At 46.0% G+C, this 18,572-nt stretch overlaps 1 protein-coding gene across 2 annotated transcripts in view; it reads right to left on the bottom strand.

Annotated features, from left to right (window-relative positions):
* Window positions 1–2,855, bottom strand: part of LOC120028263 (RNA-binding protein Musashi homolog 2-like) — a 323,422-nt gene extending 320,567 nt beyond the window's left edge. For both annotated transcript variants that reach the window (XM_038973438.1, XM_038973439.1), the window contains exons 1-4: window positions 2,666–2,855; window positions 2,291–2,331; window positions 1,899–1,980; window positions 1,236–1,320 (exon numbers count right to left, since the gene is read on the bottom strand). In XM_038973438.1, coding sequence (XP_038829366.1) covers window positions 1,236–1,320; window positions 1,899–1,980; window positions 2,291–2,331; window positions 2,666–2,730 — 273 coding nt within the window. In that variant the 5' untranslated portion in view covers window positions 2,731–2,855. The remainder of the gene's footprint in view (window positions 1–1,235; window positions 1,321–1,898; window positions 1,981–2,290; window positions 2,332–2,665) is intronic.
* Between the last annotated feature and the right edge of the window lie 15,717 nt (window positions 2,856–18,572).

Below are 18,572 nucleotides of genomic sequence, written 5' to 3'. Positions count from 1 at the left end.
CACTAAATGCAGGGCGAATCATCACAATACCATTTTTTGCAGTCAAGGCATTACTCTGACCAACTCTCACCTTCAGAGAAACATGAAACTTAATTCAAGTGTCAGTTTTAAGCGATCCAATATCAGAGAAGGCTGGTGGGGCGAGCTATAGCATGGGCTCATTGTAATGGTTTGAATGGAACGGAGTGGAACATGTAGTTGCCATATGTTTGATACGGTTATATTTATTCCATTCCAGCCATGACAATGAGGCAGTCCTCCTATAGCACCTCCACCAGCATCCTTTGATCCAGCCATACATTCAGAAAATCAATATACTGCAACAATAAATTAACCAATATTTTATGCCTTTCTCTGGGGATAACAGTTAGTCTTGGGTTTGTTATTTAAAATAGGTCCGGTTGTGGGAATGTGTGCACTTTAGTAGACTTGCAGTGAGAGAGGGACTGGATAATATGCAGACAGAGAGGAAGTGGATAATATGCAGACAGAGGAAGTGGATAATATGCAGACAACAGACTTGGGAGGATGAAAAATTAAAGCTAACTCAAGGTGGGGTGTTTTTTAAAAACCACATTTATTTATAACTACATTTCTTAAACAGAAAATGCCTGATGCATGAATACGGTGCATGAAAAACAAAAACGTACAACAATGCATATATAGCCTACTAAAATCTATAAAAAGACAGCTGGGAAAGAATTTTCACAGAAAACAAAATACAGAATGACAATCACTTTATATAATATGCAGATTTAACAATAAAATTGCTCCCCATCTCAAAACACTCAGACGTTGCCGGACAGAAAGCTTTGCAGTATCCATCAGTGCTCAAATGACTATATTGTAACGACCCTGGGTTTATAAGCGCGGAAATCGACTCTGCCGCACGAGCATGCTTTTGCGGCACAGTCGATAGCGCGCCGGACCTCGGGCTCGAAGGTTCGAGACCTGCTCCCCACTTTCATTACATTGGGTGTCACAATATGTAATATGGCCCTCAATGGTAAAGAAAGGTTTAGCAGAAGGTCTTGTCATTTCAAGGAGGTGGGGGGGGGGCATGCTCAGAACGCATAATTAGCTAGGCTACTTATTGCATGTGCTGTGAGTGTGACTAATTCAAATAACATATCACAACTCCGTAAAAGACAACTCAATACGACATAGTCAATCATGCCAGGTAGGTGGGTCACAAAAGCACAAACACTTAAAGTGACAGAAGAGAGGAGACATACCGTTTTTGAGTCTAATTCGTGATGTGGCTGAGCTAAGACGTTATCTACACTGGCAGCATCTACGTAAGTAACGAATCCAAAGCCCCTGTGGAAATAAACAAGAAACATTGTAATCAGTGAGTCAGTCAGTGGCGCAGGAGAGTGGTCAAACAGCCTATCAGTCAGTAGTATGTATAACTACAGCTGTTACATTGATACAAACAATAAAGTCAAATGCCAGGCTACATTGTAGCCTAACAAATATATAATGCAGCCAAATGTTACATTGTAACAAATATTTACCAAAGTTGGCTATGTTGGTGTATCCATAGGCTACTTGATATCAAAATAGTTTACCTTTCATATCATATTCAATTATTTCTTAAATGTAAATGCCATTTCCTTTTAGTGCTGCAAAAAGAATCATGTGAATGAAGTGTCATCTAATTATTTGCCATATTTTCAAGCATATTCAAAGATTCACCAGTATTCTATCTGTAGTGGTGGTCAATGTCAAATTGCGTTACCTTTGCAAAGCGCTGATTCAATCGCTTGTAAAAGCTCGACGTGCGACAAAAATAAATGGCTGCTTGCTTGCTAACTGATTTTGCGTAATCATAAGGACACTGCAAAGCCACAATTAATACAATTGCAAACACAGGGTGGGATGCATTAGCTAATTACCTGGAGCGTTTTGTCGTTGGATCTCTCATCACCATACATTCTCTGATTTCCCCGAATTTAGTAAAATAGTCTCTAAGGCTGTCTGCAAAAGAAACACAAACGGGAGGTTACTGGTCGTTTTCATTCTTCTTTCAAATATAGAAATTACTATATGTATGAGCTTTAAATGCCTCTAGCTACTAGTATGCACATAGGGGTCGAATAGAGGACTTCAAATGATATCAAATAAAAATAACCTTGCGCGCACTGAAGTAGGTAGGTATACACACACACACACACACACACACACACACACACACAAAATCAGACGTTGCAACTAGCACCGGCAGCCTCGGCTACTACAGAACACAACCCGACAATGCCACACTGTAGTCCGCAAATTATTTCCTTACCTGGTGAAGTTTGCCAGCTGAGACCACCGATAAACATTTTACTGTAGGGGGAAAACACAGGAGAAGTGAGTCCAGATGTCAGATCGGCCATTTTGACGTGTAGCTAACTACTTGGCTAGCTCTAGCTAACTACTTGATATAGCGACAGAAAGCGAACAAAACATAGGCAGAGCAGCAGTAAGAGAGCTCTAGTTATCAAGCCCAGCGAGCTATTGCTATAGAAAAAGGGGGCAGGCCGTTTGCTAATATAATCAAACAAATGTGTAGTTGACTGCATCCGGAAGGCAACATCAATGTCAGTGCTTTGATAAGCCGTGCAATATTGATACAATGTAGCTATAACGATAAAAGTGTCAGTGCTGTTCGCAGTCTTACCCCGGGTCGTGTTGCGAATCATTAGGGCTTCCTCCAGATGTGGCTTGGCTCCCGTCTCCCTCCATAGCTAACCCAACTATAGCCAGTAACTAACGAAGACAAGCGGCACAACACTACACCGAAGCACGCTAAAGAGAATTTTACTGAGCCGGGAATGCAAGCGTCACACGTGGGATCAGCTCAGCCTGTGGCTCCCTCCCCCTCCCTTGACCCACATGGGGCGGGGTAAGAGCTCGTCACCTAACCAATTCAATTGACGTCATTAAGCATTCCCCGCCCATATACAGATGTAGCTAACTAGATTTGTGTGTGTATGCGTGCGTGCGTGTAAGTGCGAGCGTGCGTGCGTGTGTGGAGCAAATTACATTGTCGATATACCAATAAAAATTTAACATTAGTGTAATATTTGAATATTTAACAGCAATTATGTTACTGTAGCAACTCCTATATTACTCTGTGTGTGTGTGTGTGTGTGTGTGTGTGTGTCTGCGTGTACGAGCGAGTGTGCGTGCGTGCGTTTGTGCGTGTGTGGAGCAAGGGAACAATTACATAATCGATATACCAATAAAAATGTAACATTACTGTAATATTTGAATATTTAGCAACAATTCTGTTACTGTAGCAAATCCTATATTACTCTGTGTGTGTGTGTGTGCATGAAATAAAATGCATATCCATGCATCAAAGTTGATGACTGCTATGTCTGCCCCCCCCCCCCCCCCCCCCCCCAAAAGAAAAAGATTAGGTTAATGCCATTGGCAGATGATTTGCTAAACCATTTTAGGGTAACCTTTTCTCTACTATGCCACTATAACTGTGAAGTTAGTTGGTGGAAAACTATAGAGCATGCTAACAACATGTTCTATTCATTTACACAGAATGTATGTGTCCTTGCCTGGTATAGGCTATTTCCTTGATTATCATGATACTGGAATATATTTCAGATGGTCACTCAGTCGTCTGTAACATCTGTGAATTTGACATAAAACACCAGATCAGTTCTCTGCAGCTTGATGGGTAGCTTAACAAATCTCACTTCATATAAGAGATAGAGAAAGAAAGAAAGAAAGAAAGAAAGAAAGAAAGAAAGAAAGAAAGAAAGAAAGAAAGAAAGAAAGAAAGAAAGAAAGAGACAGAGAGAGACGGGGTGGAAGAAGAGAACCCATTGGCAGGTCATCACTCTTTTGTTTCCCACTTGTTTCCCCACTTTATTTGTGTTTTCCCCCCTTAAGTAGAGCTTTCAAACCACATGAAATAAAGGCTGCACACATCAAGCCAAAGATTTGGCAAAGCCGACTTAAATCTGACCGATTGATTGGCATGTGGAGGCTTGCGGTTTCACCTCACTGGCTAGCTAGCACTTAGGAGCTGTCTTACTGTTGGCTAACTACACAGAGAGAGGCACCGCTGGGCCTCCTCCTCGCCTAGCAGTTGGTTACTTTTTACTCAGAAATTCAATGTGAGAGCGCAACAAAATCCTATGCTGCAACCAAAATCATAGTTCACCTCACGCAATCATTTAGATGACAGTGTAATGTTATTTTGTATTCATTGCAGATGATTGACATTAAGGGATTAATTAATTGTTGATGGATAGATTCCAGTTGGCAAGACAGAAAAACACAATATTTGCTGAGGAGCTTTTTGTTGTTGTTGACATTTCATCTTTACAATCTAATGACTGCTTACTCGGTTGCACCTGTTGGAATTTCATGTTTGCATCTGCATCTGAGGCTGCTCACAGACAGACAAGGTTGGTTTCAGTATTAAAGCTACATGCTAAAATCTAGGTCCATGGCTTCATAATCATTATGGAGCAGACTGTGCTCATTGTAAAAATGATCTTCAAATTTCACACACAAAAAACATCACCTCTACTTGCCTATTTAACTTTCATTAAGTTTATAATGACATTTTAAATTAAGCGTAGCTTGCTGTAATTCAAGCTACACAATATTTTATAATTATATCATTAACAGTAACAAGAACAGTACTTAATGACTATCATACGTTATTTAGGGTGCTAGGGCATCATCCAATTATTAAACAAGCATCATAAAATAAAGTTCTGCCCAAATACCAAATATCTATTTGATAAACCTTCACACAATTAAATGGCTACATGTGGGTAAAAAAAAGCATTTCCTCTCCTCAAATGATGTTCTCTCCTCACAACATGCAATATAATAATCATCCTAAGAATACTTCCAGAACCACACGAGGGAAAGAGGTGGGAAGAGGACAGGACCAGAGGACATGAGGATACAACACAATGGAGACAGAGCCCTAACATTGTTGTTAGATATAATCAGGTTATTAAAATAGAGAGAGTCAGAACAGTATAGCTCTACTGTATGTTTATCACTGTATAGAAATGTCTCCAGCCATCAACAACCTGTGATTTGACATCTTTAAAAGGACCTCTCATTTTCACACATGCTCAGTTTATTATAGTAGGAGTCTATGGTCACTTCCACAACAATATGCCATATATTACTTACATGTATCATAAAACACAGCGTTTATCTTGATATCGATCAACTACACTTTTCTTATGCTTTAAGTGTAATGTTATTACATTAATTTTAAACTATTTGGTTTAAAGGTTACAATGTACAACCTGCCATCTAGGAACCTACTCTGGAGCTGAACACAGCTGTGGTGAGCAAATAATAGCCAGCTCCTCAATCAGTGAGTCAACATTATCTGAAGAGCTACACACACACAGATGTGTGCATTGATTACCTCAGATAGAGAGAGGACAGGTTCACTGGTGGTGGGCTTTAACACGGATGGAACAGAATGAAATAAAGCAACAGGCCTGGCAGACTGGAGTTAGTTGGAGCCTCCTGGAGCCCCAGGGATCTCTGACAAATTGGAGCTGCTATTAGAATGTATTGTAAAGAGGCAATTTTCTCAGATCACACCAAGTAACGGAGATAAGAGGATCCCCCAAGACTTTCTCTTCTTGGGAAGATGAGTGGAGGAGAGGAGAGGAGACTGTAGCATTATCAAAACCAAAGATAATAGGAAATGACAAACTGTGACTTCATTAACCAACTGGGGTCTTGGAGGAGTCACTTCATTTCCCTACACATTTTGCGATGGCCTCTGAATCTGTTAAAACCGACTGTAGACAACATATTCAACTGCTATCATTTAAATCACCATGTATGCATTGCAATATTACCACCAGACGTTTCTCTAAAGACAATGAACTGGAAAGGAAAATAAACAAAGTCGATTCTGATTACTGTGTGGTAACCACAATGTTACTAATAAATATAATATAATACCTGCTGATAAGTGACAAATAATAACATTTGATTGGTTCAACATATGATCATTACTTGCTAATTAGTAATTTAGTAGTTACAAGTAATGAGCAACATGTTGCCTAGTCCTAACTAGTCCTAGTCCTAACTAGTCCTAGTCCTCACAAGGCTGCATGATACTAGGTAAGCAATACAACGTTTGAGTTCCTTCTATGTGGGAGAATGAGCAGCATAGCATGCTATTGTCTGCCACTCCATTGTCCTGCCCCAGATCTATAGTATATCATACCATTTAGAAGTCAGCTCCTGATAAATGTAATGGTTTGGGATTGTCATAGCGTGGCAGACAGATATTCCAATGAGAATGAGAAACCCGCTAAGCAGAGAAATAAACCCTTTTCGAGATGGCATTTTTACCACAGACATATTACTGGCCAAACTGACATATTACTGACTAAACTGACATATTACTGGCCAAACTGACTAAACTGACATATTACTGGCCAAACTGACATATTACTGACTAAACTGACATATTACTGGCCAAACTGACATATTACTGGCCAAACTGACATATTACTGGCCAAACTGACATATTAGTGTCCAAACTGACATATTACTGGCCAAACTGATATATTACTGGCCAAACTGACATATTAGTGTCCAAATAGTAACATATTGCTGACCAAACTGACATATTACTGGCCAAACTGACATATTACTGACCAAACTGACATATTAGTGTCCAAACTGACATATTACTGACCAAACTGACATATTACTGACCAAACTGACATATTACTGACCAAACTGACATATTACTGGCCAAACTGACATATTACTGGCCAAACTGACATATTAGTGTCCAAATAGTAACATATTGCTGACCAAACTGACATATTACTGACCAAACCGACATATTACTGACCAAACCGACATATTACTGACCAAACCGACATATTACTGACCAAACCGACATATTACTGACCAAACTGACATATTACTGACCAAACTGACATATTAGTGTCCAAACTGACATATTACTGACCAAACTGACATATTACTGACCAAACTGACATATTACTGGCCAAACTGACATATTACTGACTAAACTGACATATTAGTGTCCAAATAGTAACATATTGCTGACCAAACTGACATATTACTGGCCAAACTGACATATTACTGGCCAAACTGACATATTACTGACCAAACTGACATATTTGTAACGACCTGGGTGTCGGGGGGTGTGAAGTCAGACGCAGGAACAGCAGAGCTTCAATACGTTGATACTTTAATGCCCAACTGGCAAACAAAATGTCCAACACGGACTTACTGGGTGTCATAAACAACTGTCCAAAAACACGGGAGACAAACCCAGTCCACAATACATAAACCACTCCCGAAATCCCAAGCTACAAACGAACAATCCCGCACAAAGAAGCGTACGGGCTGGCTGACTAATAAAGCCACACTAATTACCAATTACCTAAACACAGGTGATACAAATAAACACATAAGGAGGGGGAGGAAAAAGAGTCAGTGGCAGCTAGTAGGCCGGTGACGACGACCGCCGAGCGCCACCCGAACGGGAAGGAGAGCCTGCCTCGGTTGAAGTCGTGACAGTACCCCCCCTCTGACGCGCGGCTTCCGCAGCGCGCCGACACCGGCCTCGAGGTCGACCCGGAGGACGAGGCGCAGGGCGATCCGGATGGAGGCGATGGAAATCCCTTAACATAGATGGATCCAAAATGTCCTCCACCGGTACCCAGCACCTCTCCTCCGGACCGTACCCCTCCCAGTCCACGAGGTACTGCAGGCCCCTCACCCGGCGTCTCGAGTCCAGAATGGCCCGTATAATGTACGCCGGGGACCCCTCGATGTCCAGAGGGGGAGGAGGGACCTCCGGCACCTCACCGTCCTGCAGGGGACCAGCTACCACCGGCCTGAGGAGAGACACATGAAACGAGGGGTTAATACGATAATAGGAAGGGAGTTTTAATCGCTAACACACCTCGTTTATTCTCCTCAGGACTTTGAAGGGCCCTACACACTGCGGCCCCAGCTTCCGGCAGGGCAAGCGGAGGGGTAGGTTTCGGGTCGAGAGCCAGACCCTTTCCCCGGTACAAACACGGGGGCCTCACTGCGGTGGCGGTCAGCGCTCCTCTTCTGCCTTCTCGTAGCTTGTTGGAGGGACTCCTGGACGGCCCTCCAGGTCTCCTTGGAGCGCTGTACCCACTCCTCCACCGCAGGAGCCTCGGTCTGGCTCGGATGCCATGGTGCCAGGACCGGCTGGTACCCCAACACACACTGAAAGGGGGACACATTAGTAGAGGAGTGGCGTAATGAGTTCTGGGCCATCTCGGCCCAGGGAATGTATCTCGCCCACTCCCCTGGCCGGTCCTGGCAATACGACCGCAGAAACCTACCCACCTCCTGGTTCACTCTCTCCACCTGCCCATTACTCTCGGGGTGATAACCGGAAGTCAGGCTGACCGTGACCCCCAGATGCTCCATGAACGCCCTCCATACTCGGGACGTGAACTGGGGGCCCCGATCAGAAACGATGTCCTCCGGCACCCCGTAGTGCCGGAAGACGTGGGTGAATAAGGCCTCCGCAGTCTGTAGGGCAGTAGGGATACCGGGCAACGGGAGGAGACGGCAGGACTTAGAAAACCGATCCACAATTACCAGAACCGTAGTGTTTCCCTGAGAGGGGGGAAGATCGGTCAGGAAGTCTACGGACAGATGAGACCATGGCCGTTGTGGAACGGGGAGGGGTTGCAACTTCCCTCTAGGAAGGTGCCTAGGAGCCTTACTCTGAGCGCATACCGAACAGGAGGAGACATAAACCCTAACGTCTCGAGCTAAGGTAGGCCACCAATACCTCCCCCGAAGGCTCCCCACTGTCCTCGTCACCCCAGGGTGACCCGAGGAGGGTAGGACATGAGCCCACCGAATCAGTCGGTCCCGAACACCAAGCGGTACGTACTTACGGCCCGCCGGACACTGAGGAGGCGCGGGTTCCGCCCGTAGCGCCCGCTCGATGTCCGAGTCCACCTCCCATACCACTGGCGCTATCAGCCTCGAGGCGGGGATGATGGGAGTGGGTTCGGTGGTCCTATCCTCCGTGTCGTAAAGGCGGGACAGTGCGTCTGCCTTTACGTTTTGGGAGCCGGGTCTATAGGACAACGTGAACCGAAACCGGGTGAAAAACATGGCCCACCTTGCCTGACGTGGGTTCAGTCTCCGAGCTGCCCGAATATACTCCAGATTCTGGTGGTCGGTCCAGATGAGAAAGGGGTGCTTAGCCCCCTCAAGCCAGTGTCTCCACACCTTCAGAGCCCTGACCACCGCTAACAACTCCCGATCCCCCACATCATAGTTACGCTCCGCTGCACTGAGCTTACTAGAGAAGAAAGCGCAGGGGCGGAGTTTTGGTGGCGTACCCGAGCGCTGTGATAGCACGGCACCCACCCCAGCCTCGGACGTGTCCACCTCCACTATGAATGCTAAAGAGGGATCGGATGCGCCAACACGGGAGCATCCGTGAACAGAGCCTTCAACCTGTTGAAAGCTCCGTCCGCCGCCGCTGACCACCGCAACCGCACCGGGCCCCCCTTTAGCAGTGAGGTAATGGGAGCCGCTACCTGGCCAAAACCCCGGATAAATCTCCGGTAGTAGTTGGCAAAACCCAAAAACCGCTGCACCTCTTTTACCGTGGTCGGAGTCGGCCAATTACGCACGGCCTTTATGCGGTCACTCTCCACCACCACCCCCGAGGTGGAAATGCGATAACCCAGGAAGGAGACGGCTTGTTTGGAGAACACACACTTCTCAGCCTTGACGTATAAGTCATGCTCCAGCAGTCTGCCAAGCACTTTGCGTACCAGAGATACATGCGCGGCGTGAGTAGTTGAGTAGATCAGAATGTCATCGATATACACAACTACCCCCTGCACGTGCAGGTCCCTGAGAATGTCGTCTACAAAGGATTGGAAAACGGCTGGAGCATTCTTTAACCCATACGGCATGACGCAGTACTCATAGTGGCCCGATGTGGTACTAAATGCGGTTTTCCACTCGTCTCCTTTCCGAATACGCACCAGACTGTACGCGCTCCTGAGGTCCAGTTTTGTAAAGAACTGCGCTCCGTGAAATGATTCCACCGCCGAAGCGATGAGAGGTAGTGGGTAACTAAACCCCACTGTGATGGCATTTAGACCTCTATAATCAATACACGGACGCAAACCTCCCTCCTTTTTCTTCACAAAAAAGAAACTCGAGGAGACGGGTGAGATGGAGGGCCGAATGTACCCCTGTCCCAGAGACTCCGCGACATATGTCTCCATAGCCAACGTCTCCTCTTGGGACAAAGGGTACACGTGACTCTTGGGAAGCGCAGCGTTAACCTGGAGATCTATCGCACAATCCCTACCCGGTCGATGTGGTGGTAATTTCGTCGCTTTCCTTTTACAGAAAGCGATTGCCAAATCGGCATACTCGGGGGGAATGCGCACCGTGGAACCCTGGTCTGGACTCTCCACCGACGTGGCACCAAGGGAAACTCCCAGACACCTTCCAGAACACTCCTCTGACCACCCCTGGAGAACCCCCTGTCTCCACGAAATATTGGGATTGTGCCGGGCCAACCAGGGAATACCCAGCACCACTGGAAACGCAGGCGAATCAATAATATAGAGACTGATACGTTCCCTATGATTCCCCTGCGTCACCATGTCCAGGGGAACTGTGGCCTCCCTGACCACCCCTGACCCTAATGGCCGGCTATCTAGGGAGTGCACGGGAAAGGGAGAATCTATCGGCACAAGCGGAACGCCCAACTTACGGGCGAGTCCGCGATCCATAAAGTTCCCAGCTGCACCTGAATCGACTAGTGCCCTATGCTGGGAAGAGGGGAAAAAATAAAGGAAAAAAATTGAGACAAACATGTGACCAACAGGGGGTTCTGAGTGAGTTTGGTGCTGACTCACCTGGGGTGATCGAGAAGCGTTCCGCCTGACATCTCGACTCCCAGACAGACCCCCCCAGCACCGATCGGCCGTGTGTCCTCTCCGACCACAGTTGGTGCAGGGGGGGCCTCCTCCTCCGGTACCCCTAGGCGCGGCCCCTCCCAACTCCATCGGGATGGGAGCCGGGGCGCTGGGTGGTGGAACGCACAGGACCCTCTCCGAACGCCCGCGGGCAGCCAGCAGATTATCCAGTCGGATGGACATGTCAATAAGCTCATCCAGAGAAAGTGCGATGTCCCGACACGCTAGCTCCCTGCGGACGTCCTCCCGGAGACTACACCGGTAGTGGTCAATGAGGGCCCTGTCGTTCCACCCTGATCCCGCGGCCAAGGTCCGGAACTCCAGCGCGAAATCCTGTGCGCTCCTCCTCTCCTGCCTGAGATGAAATAGTCTCTCACCCGCCGCTCGGCCGTCTGGGGGGTGGTCAAACACGGCACGAAAACGACGGGTGAACTCCGGGTAGTGCTCCTTCGCGGAGTCCGGGCCATTCCAGACTGCGTTGGCCCACTCCAGAGCACGACCCGTTAGGCAGGAGACGAGGACACTCACCCTCTCCGCTCCCGAGGGAGTGGGGCGAACAGTGGCCAGGTATAGCTCCAGTTGGAGTAAGAACCCCTGACAACCTGCCGCCGCTCCATCATAATCCCTCGGGAGCGTAAGACGGAGCGCGCTGGAGCCGGGGGATGGAGAGTCCTGGGGGGGGGGAGCCGAAGGTGGAGAGAGGAGCCCACTCCTTTCCCATCGCTCCATTCTCTCCATCATTTGGTCCATGGCTGATCCGATCCGATGGAGGACGGTGGTGTGGTGGAGAACCCGTTCCTCCATTGATGGGAGAGGGTTGGCTGCTGCTCCTGCTGACTCCATTTTAGTGGTGCGGGATTCTGTAACGACCTGGGTGTCGGGGGGTGTGAAGTCAGACGCAGGAACAGCAGAGCTTCAATACGTTGATACTTTAATGCCCAACTGGCAAACAAAATGTCCAACACGGACTTACTGGGTGTCATAAACAACTGTCCAAAAACACGGGAGACAAACCCAGTCCACAATACATAAACCACTCCCGAAATCCCAAGCTACAAACGAACAATCCCGCACAAAGAAGCGTACGGGCTGGCTGACTAATAAAGCCACACTAATTACCAATTACCTAAACACAGGTGATACAAATAAACACATAAGGAGGGGGAGGAAAAAGAGTCAGTGGCAGCTAGTAGGCCGGTGACGACGACCGCCGAGCGCCACCCGAACGGGAAGGAGAGCCTGCCTCGGTTGAAGTCGTGACAATATTAGTGTCCAAATAGTAACATATTGCTGACCAAACTGACATGGCTGAAATATACCAGATTAGTGTGCTGCAGCAGTTTATTGTTTTTCTGCTCAATTAACACCAAGAAAAACAAGACATGTTAGAACAGAATTCCCCATGTGAACAGGTCCCAAGTGTATTTTCCTTCCATCCTGTTTAAATGCAGACTGATCATTTCACGTCGGCTGATTGCATGGCAAAGATCCTGTTTTGTTTTTATGTGTTTTCATTAAATGTTGAAAGATTTCCACAAGTGGACAAAATCCCTATCTGTTTTTATTTGTTACTAATTAAAACACATATAATTTGCTAATGAAAAAAGCTCTCTGTGCATTATGTTTTGATTACAGTGTGATGTGTCAGCGTTGTCCGATGCCTGTTGCTGCCAACAGCTTTAGTGCAGTGACAGCCACACACAGTCACACACACACTGGCACATTCAGTTTAATAAAAATCCATCCTATTCTTTTGTGTGTTTTTTTACCTGGCACATCAAGAAAAGCCTTAAAACAAAAGCTGTGAGCTTTCATTCTAATGAACTTTCATCAAAAAGCTATGGGTCTGAGCATCAAAGACACAGCTTCTCTCACCAGCTGGTAGAGAGAGAGACTCCTGCATGAGCAGGTAGGCTATCCACACTACTTTGTAATACTCTCCAAGACACATTAGTAGATCAAATGGTGTTGAGCACCCACTCATACTTGAACTACAAAAACACACAAAATACTTTCATATATGCTCATTTTGGTTACCTGATGTTTGTTATTATCTTAATATACATTTATTCACTCAGTTATTGTGTATCAATATTTTTTTTCTGTGTCTGCCCACTTATAATTCTATAGTAGGCTAAGTGCCACTTGTTCCATTCTGTTGACTGACATCTCTAGGCTTTGCTTTGCTACTGTGTTGTTAAGCTGTCTTCATGGGTGACTTGTCAGTCCCAGTAGACCTTTCACAGTGACAGGTCCCACTTATGGACAGACTGTAACTGCATCTCAATGAGAACTGCCACCCTACGTAGCCTGGCACAAACCCATGGTAAAGATGCTTAAGTGGCATTCATTCAGAGATTAAGGTTAAATAACAAATATGTTTAAGAGGTACAATAGGAAAAACTTTGGCTTTGATTTATGGGCAACATGAATGAGCTCATAATATTCAATTGCATCCAGCCGGTGTGCTCTGAAATATATATATTTTTGGGACTATCTATGCTGTTACATCGACCATACAGTATATGTGCTGTTTGTGTGGATCCAAAAGACCAAACTCATTCCCTCGCCTGGGACTAGGACTGGGACTTCAATGGATCTGGAAGCTCATCATGTTCCTAGACAGCAACAGCTCTTTGCATAGCAATATCTGGGCTGTCAGGAGCACACTATCTACGGCTGATCTTCTGACTTCTTACACCATCTTGTGGCCATTTCACATGTCTCACCCGAGGCCTCTGTTGTCAATGGAAGATCCCACTATCAAGATGCTGCTATCAATTGACAGCACTCACAATGCCAGAAGCAGAATAAAGAAGCTATTTGTGACTCTACGCCCTAATCTATTAGGTTTTGCTCTAGGCCTTTGTCTGAGACAGATATCACAAGAGGTGATAGGATGACAGATACTGGACCAAAAATTAATGAATTAGTCAGAAAAAAACCATGACAACAACATTATTACAGAATTCCAAGAAAGAGCCACCACCACAACTAGTGATGTCTACTGACCCATTCTGTCCAACTCCCTCTGCTCTCCTCATTCTGCTTGTAACCAGAGCTGAATTATTTTAGGTGTCAGTCACCCAGCTGCTCTTTATTCTGCACCACTCTTCTTGTGCAGAGAGAGAATCACTTATTCTTCCTGGTTGGAGTACTGTACTTAACCAGTCAGCAGTGCACCACCTCACTGCTCCTCTGTTAAGGAAGAAGAACAGTTCACTGGCAGCCAGAGTCAAAGGGCAGAACACTTTTTGTAATTCATGAATCTTTACCTAGAGAGGCCTCTTGCTTTCACATTGGCACCTCATAGAGAGAGGCAAAAAGGAGCTTGTTCAGAGTGTACTGACCTCTTTGAGATAGATACTACCTGGCTGGCAGCTCCATTAAACAGCACCGCACAGTACATCTTCAAAAGGCATGATCTATTGCCTGTGAAAGGCTAGTGTTAAATCGATGTGAGTATACACTGTATAGATATGGAAAAAACCTCAAATGACTGATTATTACTAGTGGGTTAATTTCTCACCCTGAGGTAGTGATAGTATAGTTTTTCTATCGGCTCATTAAAACTAACTCTTAGCAATAATTTTGGAATGTGATCTATTGTGAGCAATAAAACCCTGTTCTGTCCAAAATAGCCTACACATGGACAATCATGTCAGATATATCCTGTTTATCCTAAATTAAAGACCTTGCTTCTTACTGCTCGCAGCTATATTTGTAATTGGTATTTCATATGAAGATATGAAATATCACTTACAGATATAGCTGCGAGCAGCAATGAACAGGGTTCACAGGATGACAGAAAGGACACAAGATGTAGGAACTATCTTCCTTTATGTGCAATCACAAAATCATAAAGAAATAAATACAAAATCTGGAGTGACACGAGCCTACCAGATGAGCTAAATTCCTTCTAAGCTCACTTCAAGGCAAGCAACACTGAACGACGCATGAGAACACCAGCTTTTCCAGACGACTGTGTGATCTCGTTCTCCATAGCCAATGTGAGTAAGACCTTTAAACAGGTTAGCATTCACAAGGGCCAGACGGATTACCAGGACGTGTATTCAGAGCATGCGCTGACCAGCTGGCAAGTGTCTTTATTGACATTTTCATCCTCTCCCTGACCCAGTCTGTAATACCTGCATGTTTCAAGCAGACCACCATAGTCCCCGTGCCCAAGAATGCCAAAGTAACCTGTCTTATTGGGTTAAATGCGGAAGACACATTTCAGTTGAATGCATTCAGTTGTTCAACTGACTTGGCATCCCCCTTTCCCTTTCCCTTAATGACTATCACCCCGTGGCACTCACATCTGTAGCCATGAAATGCTTTGAAAGGATGGTTATGGCTCACATCAACACAATCATCTCAGACTCCCTAGACCCACTCCAATTCGCATACCGCCCCAACAGATCCACAGATGATGCAGTCTGTATTGCACTCCACACTGCCCTCTCCCACCTGGACAAGAGGAACACCTCCGTGAGAATGCTTTTCATTGACTATTGCGTTCAACATCATATTGCCCACCAAGCTCATCACTAAGCTCAGGACCCTGGGACTAAACACCTCCCTCTGCAACTGGATCCTGGACTTCCTGACGGGCCACACCAGGTGGTAAGGGTAGGCAACAACACATACACCACACTGACCCTCAACACGGGGGCCCTTCAGGAGTGCGTGCTTAGTCCCCTCATGTACTCCCTGTTCACCCACGACTGCGTGGCCATGGACGACTCCAACCACATCAAGTTTGCTGACGACACGACAGTGGTTGGCCTGATCACCAACAATGATGAGACAGCCTATAGGGAGAAGGTCAGTGGAACTCAAGTCCTTTTGTTCACCTGACATAGAATTCCTCACAATCAAATGCAGACCGTATTATCTCACAAGAGAACTCTCCTCAGTTATCGTCACAGCTGTGTATATTCCCCGCAAACGGATACCAAGACGGCCATCAAGGAACTTCACTGGACTTTATGCAAACTGGAAAGCATATATCCTGAGGCTGCATTTATTGTAGCTGGGGATTTTAACTAAGCTAATTTGAGAACAATTCTACCTAAATTCTATCAGCATATCGATTGCTGTACACGAGCGAGTAACACGCTCGACCATTGCTACTCTAACTTCTGCAATGCATACAAAGCCCTCCCCCGCCCTCCTTTTGGCAAATCTGACCATGACTCCATCTTGTTGCTCCCCTCCTATAGGCAGAAACTAAAACAGGAAGCGCCTGTGCTTAGGCCTATCCAACGCTGGACTGACCAATCGGATTCCACGCTTCAAGATTGCTTCAATCACGTGGACTGGGATATGTCCGGGTAGCCTCAGACAACAACATTGATGTATACGCTGACTCGGTGAGCGAGTTTATAAGGAAGTGTGTAGGAGATGTTGTACCCGTTGTGACTATTAAAACCTTCCCTAACCAGAAACCATGGATTGATGGCAGCATTCGCGCAAAGCTGAAAGCACGTACCACAGCATTTAATCATGGCAAGGCGACTGAAAATATGACGGAATACAAACAGTGTAGTTATTCCCTCCGTAAGGCAATCAAACAGGCAAAACGTCAGTACAGAGACAAAGTGGAGTCACAATTCAACAGCTCAAACACGAGACGTATGTGTCAGGGTCTACAGACAATCACGGATTACAAAAAGAAAACCAGCCCCGTTGCAGACATCGACGTCTTGCTTCCAGACAAATTAAACAACTTCTTTGCACGCTTTGAGGACAATACAGTGCCACCGACGCGGCCCGCTACCTAAGACTGTGGGCTCTCCTTCTCTGTGGCCGATGTGAGTAAGACATTTAAACGTGTTAACCTTCGCAGGGCTGCCGGCCCAGACGGCATCCCTAGCCTCGTCCTCAGAGCATGCCCAGACCAGCTGGCTGGTGTGTTTACGGACATATTCAATCAATCCCTATCCCAGTCTGCTGTCCCCACATGCTTCAAGATGGCCACCATTGTTCCAGTTCCCAAGAAAGCTAAGGTAACTGAACTAAATGACTATCACCCCGTAGCACTCACTTCTGTCATCATGAAGTGCTTTGAGAGACTAGTCAAGGATCATATCACCTCCACCCTACCGGTCACCCTAGACCCACTTCAATTTGCTTACCACCCCAATAGGTCCACAGACGATGCAATCGCCATCACACTGCACACTGCCCTATCCCATCTGGACAAGAGTAATACCTATGTAAGAATGCTGTTCATTGACTACAGCTCAGCATTCAACACCATAGCACCCTACAAACTCCTCATTAAGCTTGAGACCTTGGGTCTCGACCCTGCCCTGTGCAACTGAGTCCTGGAATTCCTGACGGACCGCCCCCAGGTGGTGAATGTAGGAAACAACATCTCCACTTCGCTGATCCTCAACACCGGGGCTCCACAAGGGTGCGTGCTCAGCCCCCTCCTGTACTCCCTGTTCACCCACGACTGCGTGGCCATGCATGCCTCCAACTCAATCATCAAGTTTGCAGATGACACCACAGTGGTAGGCTTGATTACCAACAACGACGAGACAGTCTACAGGGAGGAGGTGAGGGCTCTCGGAGTGTGGTGTCAGGAAAATAACCTCTCACTCAATGTCAGCAAACCAAAGAAATGATCATGGACTTCAGGAAACAGCAAAGGGAGCAGCCCCCAATCCACATCGACGGGAAAGCAGTGGAGAAGGTGGAAAGTTAAGTTCCCCGGTGTTCATATCACAGACAAACTGAAATGGTCCACACACACAGACAGCGTGGTGAAGAAGGCGCAACTGCGCCTCTTCAACCTCAGGAGGCTGAAAAATTTGGCTTGTCTCCGAAAACCCTCACTAACTTTTACAGGTGCACAATTGAGAGCATCCTGTCGGGTTGTATCACCGCCTGGTACGACAACTGCACCGCCCACAACTGCAAGGCTCTCCAGAGGGTGGTGCAGTCTGCACAACGCATCACCAGAGGCAAATGACCTGCTCTCCAGGACACCTACAACACCGATGTCACAGGAAGGCAAAAAAGATCATCAAGGACAACAACCACCCGAGCCACTGCCTGTTCACCCCGCTATCATCCAGAAGGCGGGGTCAGTACAGGTGCATCAAAGCTGGGACAGAGATTGAAAAACAGCTCCTATCTCAAGGCCATCAGATTGTTAAACAGCCACCACTAGCACAGAGGCGACTGCTTGATATCATTGTCCACTTTAATAAATGGAACAGTAGTCACTTTAATAATGCGGCTTTAAGAATGTGTACATATCTCGTATTACTCATCTCATATGTATATAATGTATACTGTATCATTCACTATCTAATTCATCGTAGCCGCTCTGTCACTGCTCATCCATATATTTTATACTTATTTATTCTTATTCCATTCCTTTACTAGATTGTATTATGTTTTGTTGTGGAATTGTTAGATACTGTTGGAATTGTTAGATATTGTTAGATATGTTTTGTTGTGGAATTGTTAGATACTTATCCTATTCCTTTACTTGATTTCTATTTAGTTTTGATGTGGAACTGTTAGATACTGCTGCACTATCGGATCTAGAAGCATTAGAAT

Source organism: Salvelinus namaycush, chromosome 34 (genome assembly GCF_016432855.1).
Source record: "Salvelinus namaycush isolate Seneca chromosome 34, SaNama_1.0, whole genome shotgun sequence".
NCBI lineage: Eukaryota > Metazoa > Chordata > Actinopteri > Salmoniformes > Salmonidae > Salvelinus > Salvelinus namaycush.
This window is presented reverse-complemented; position numbering and strand designations above follow the sequence as displayed.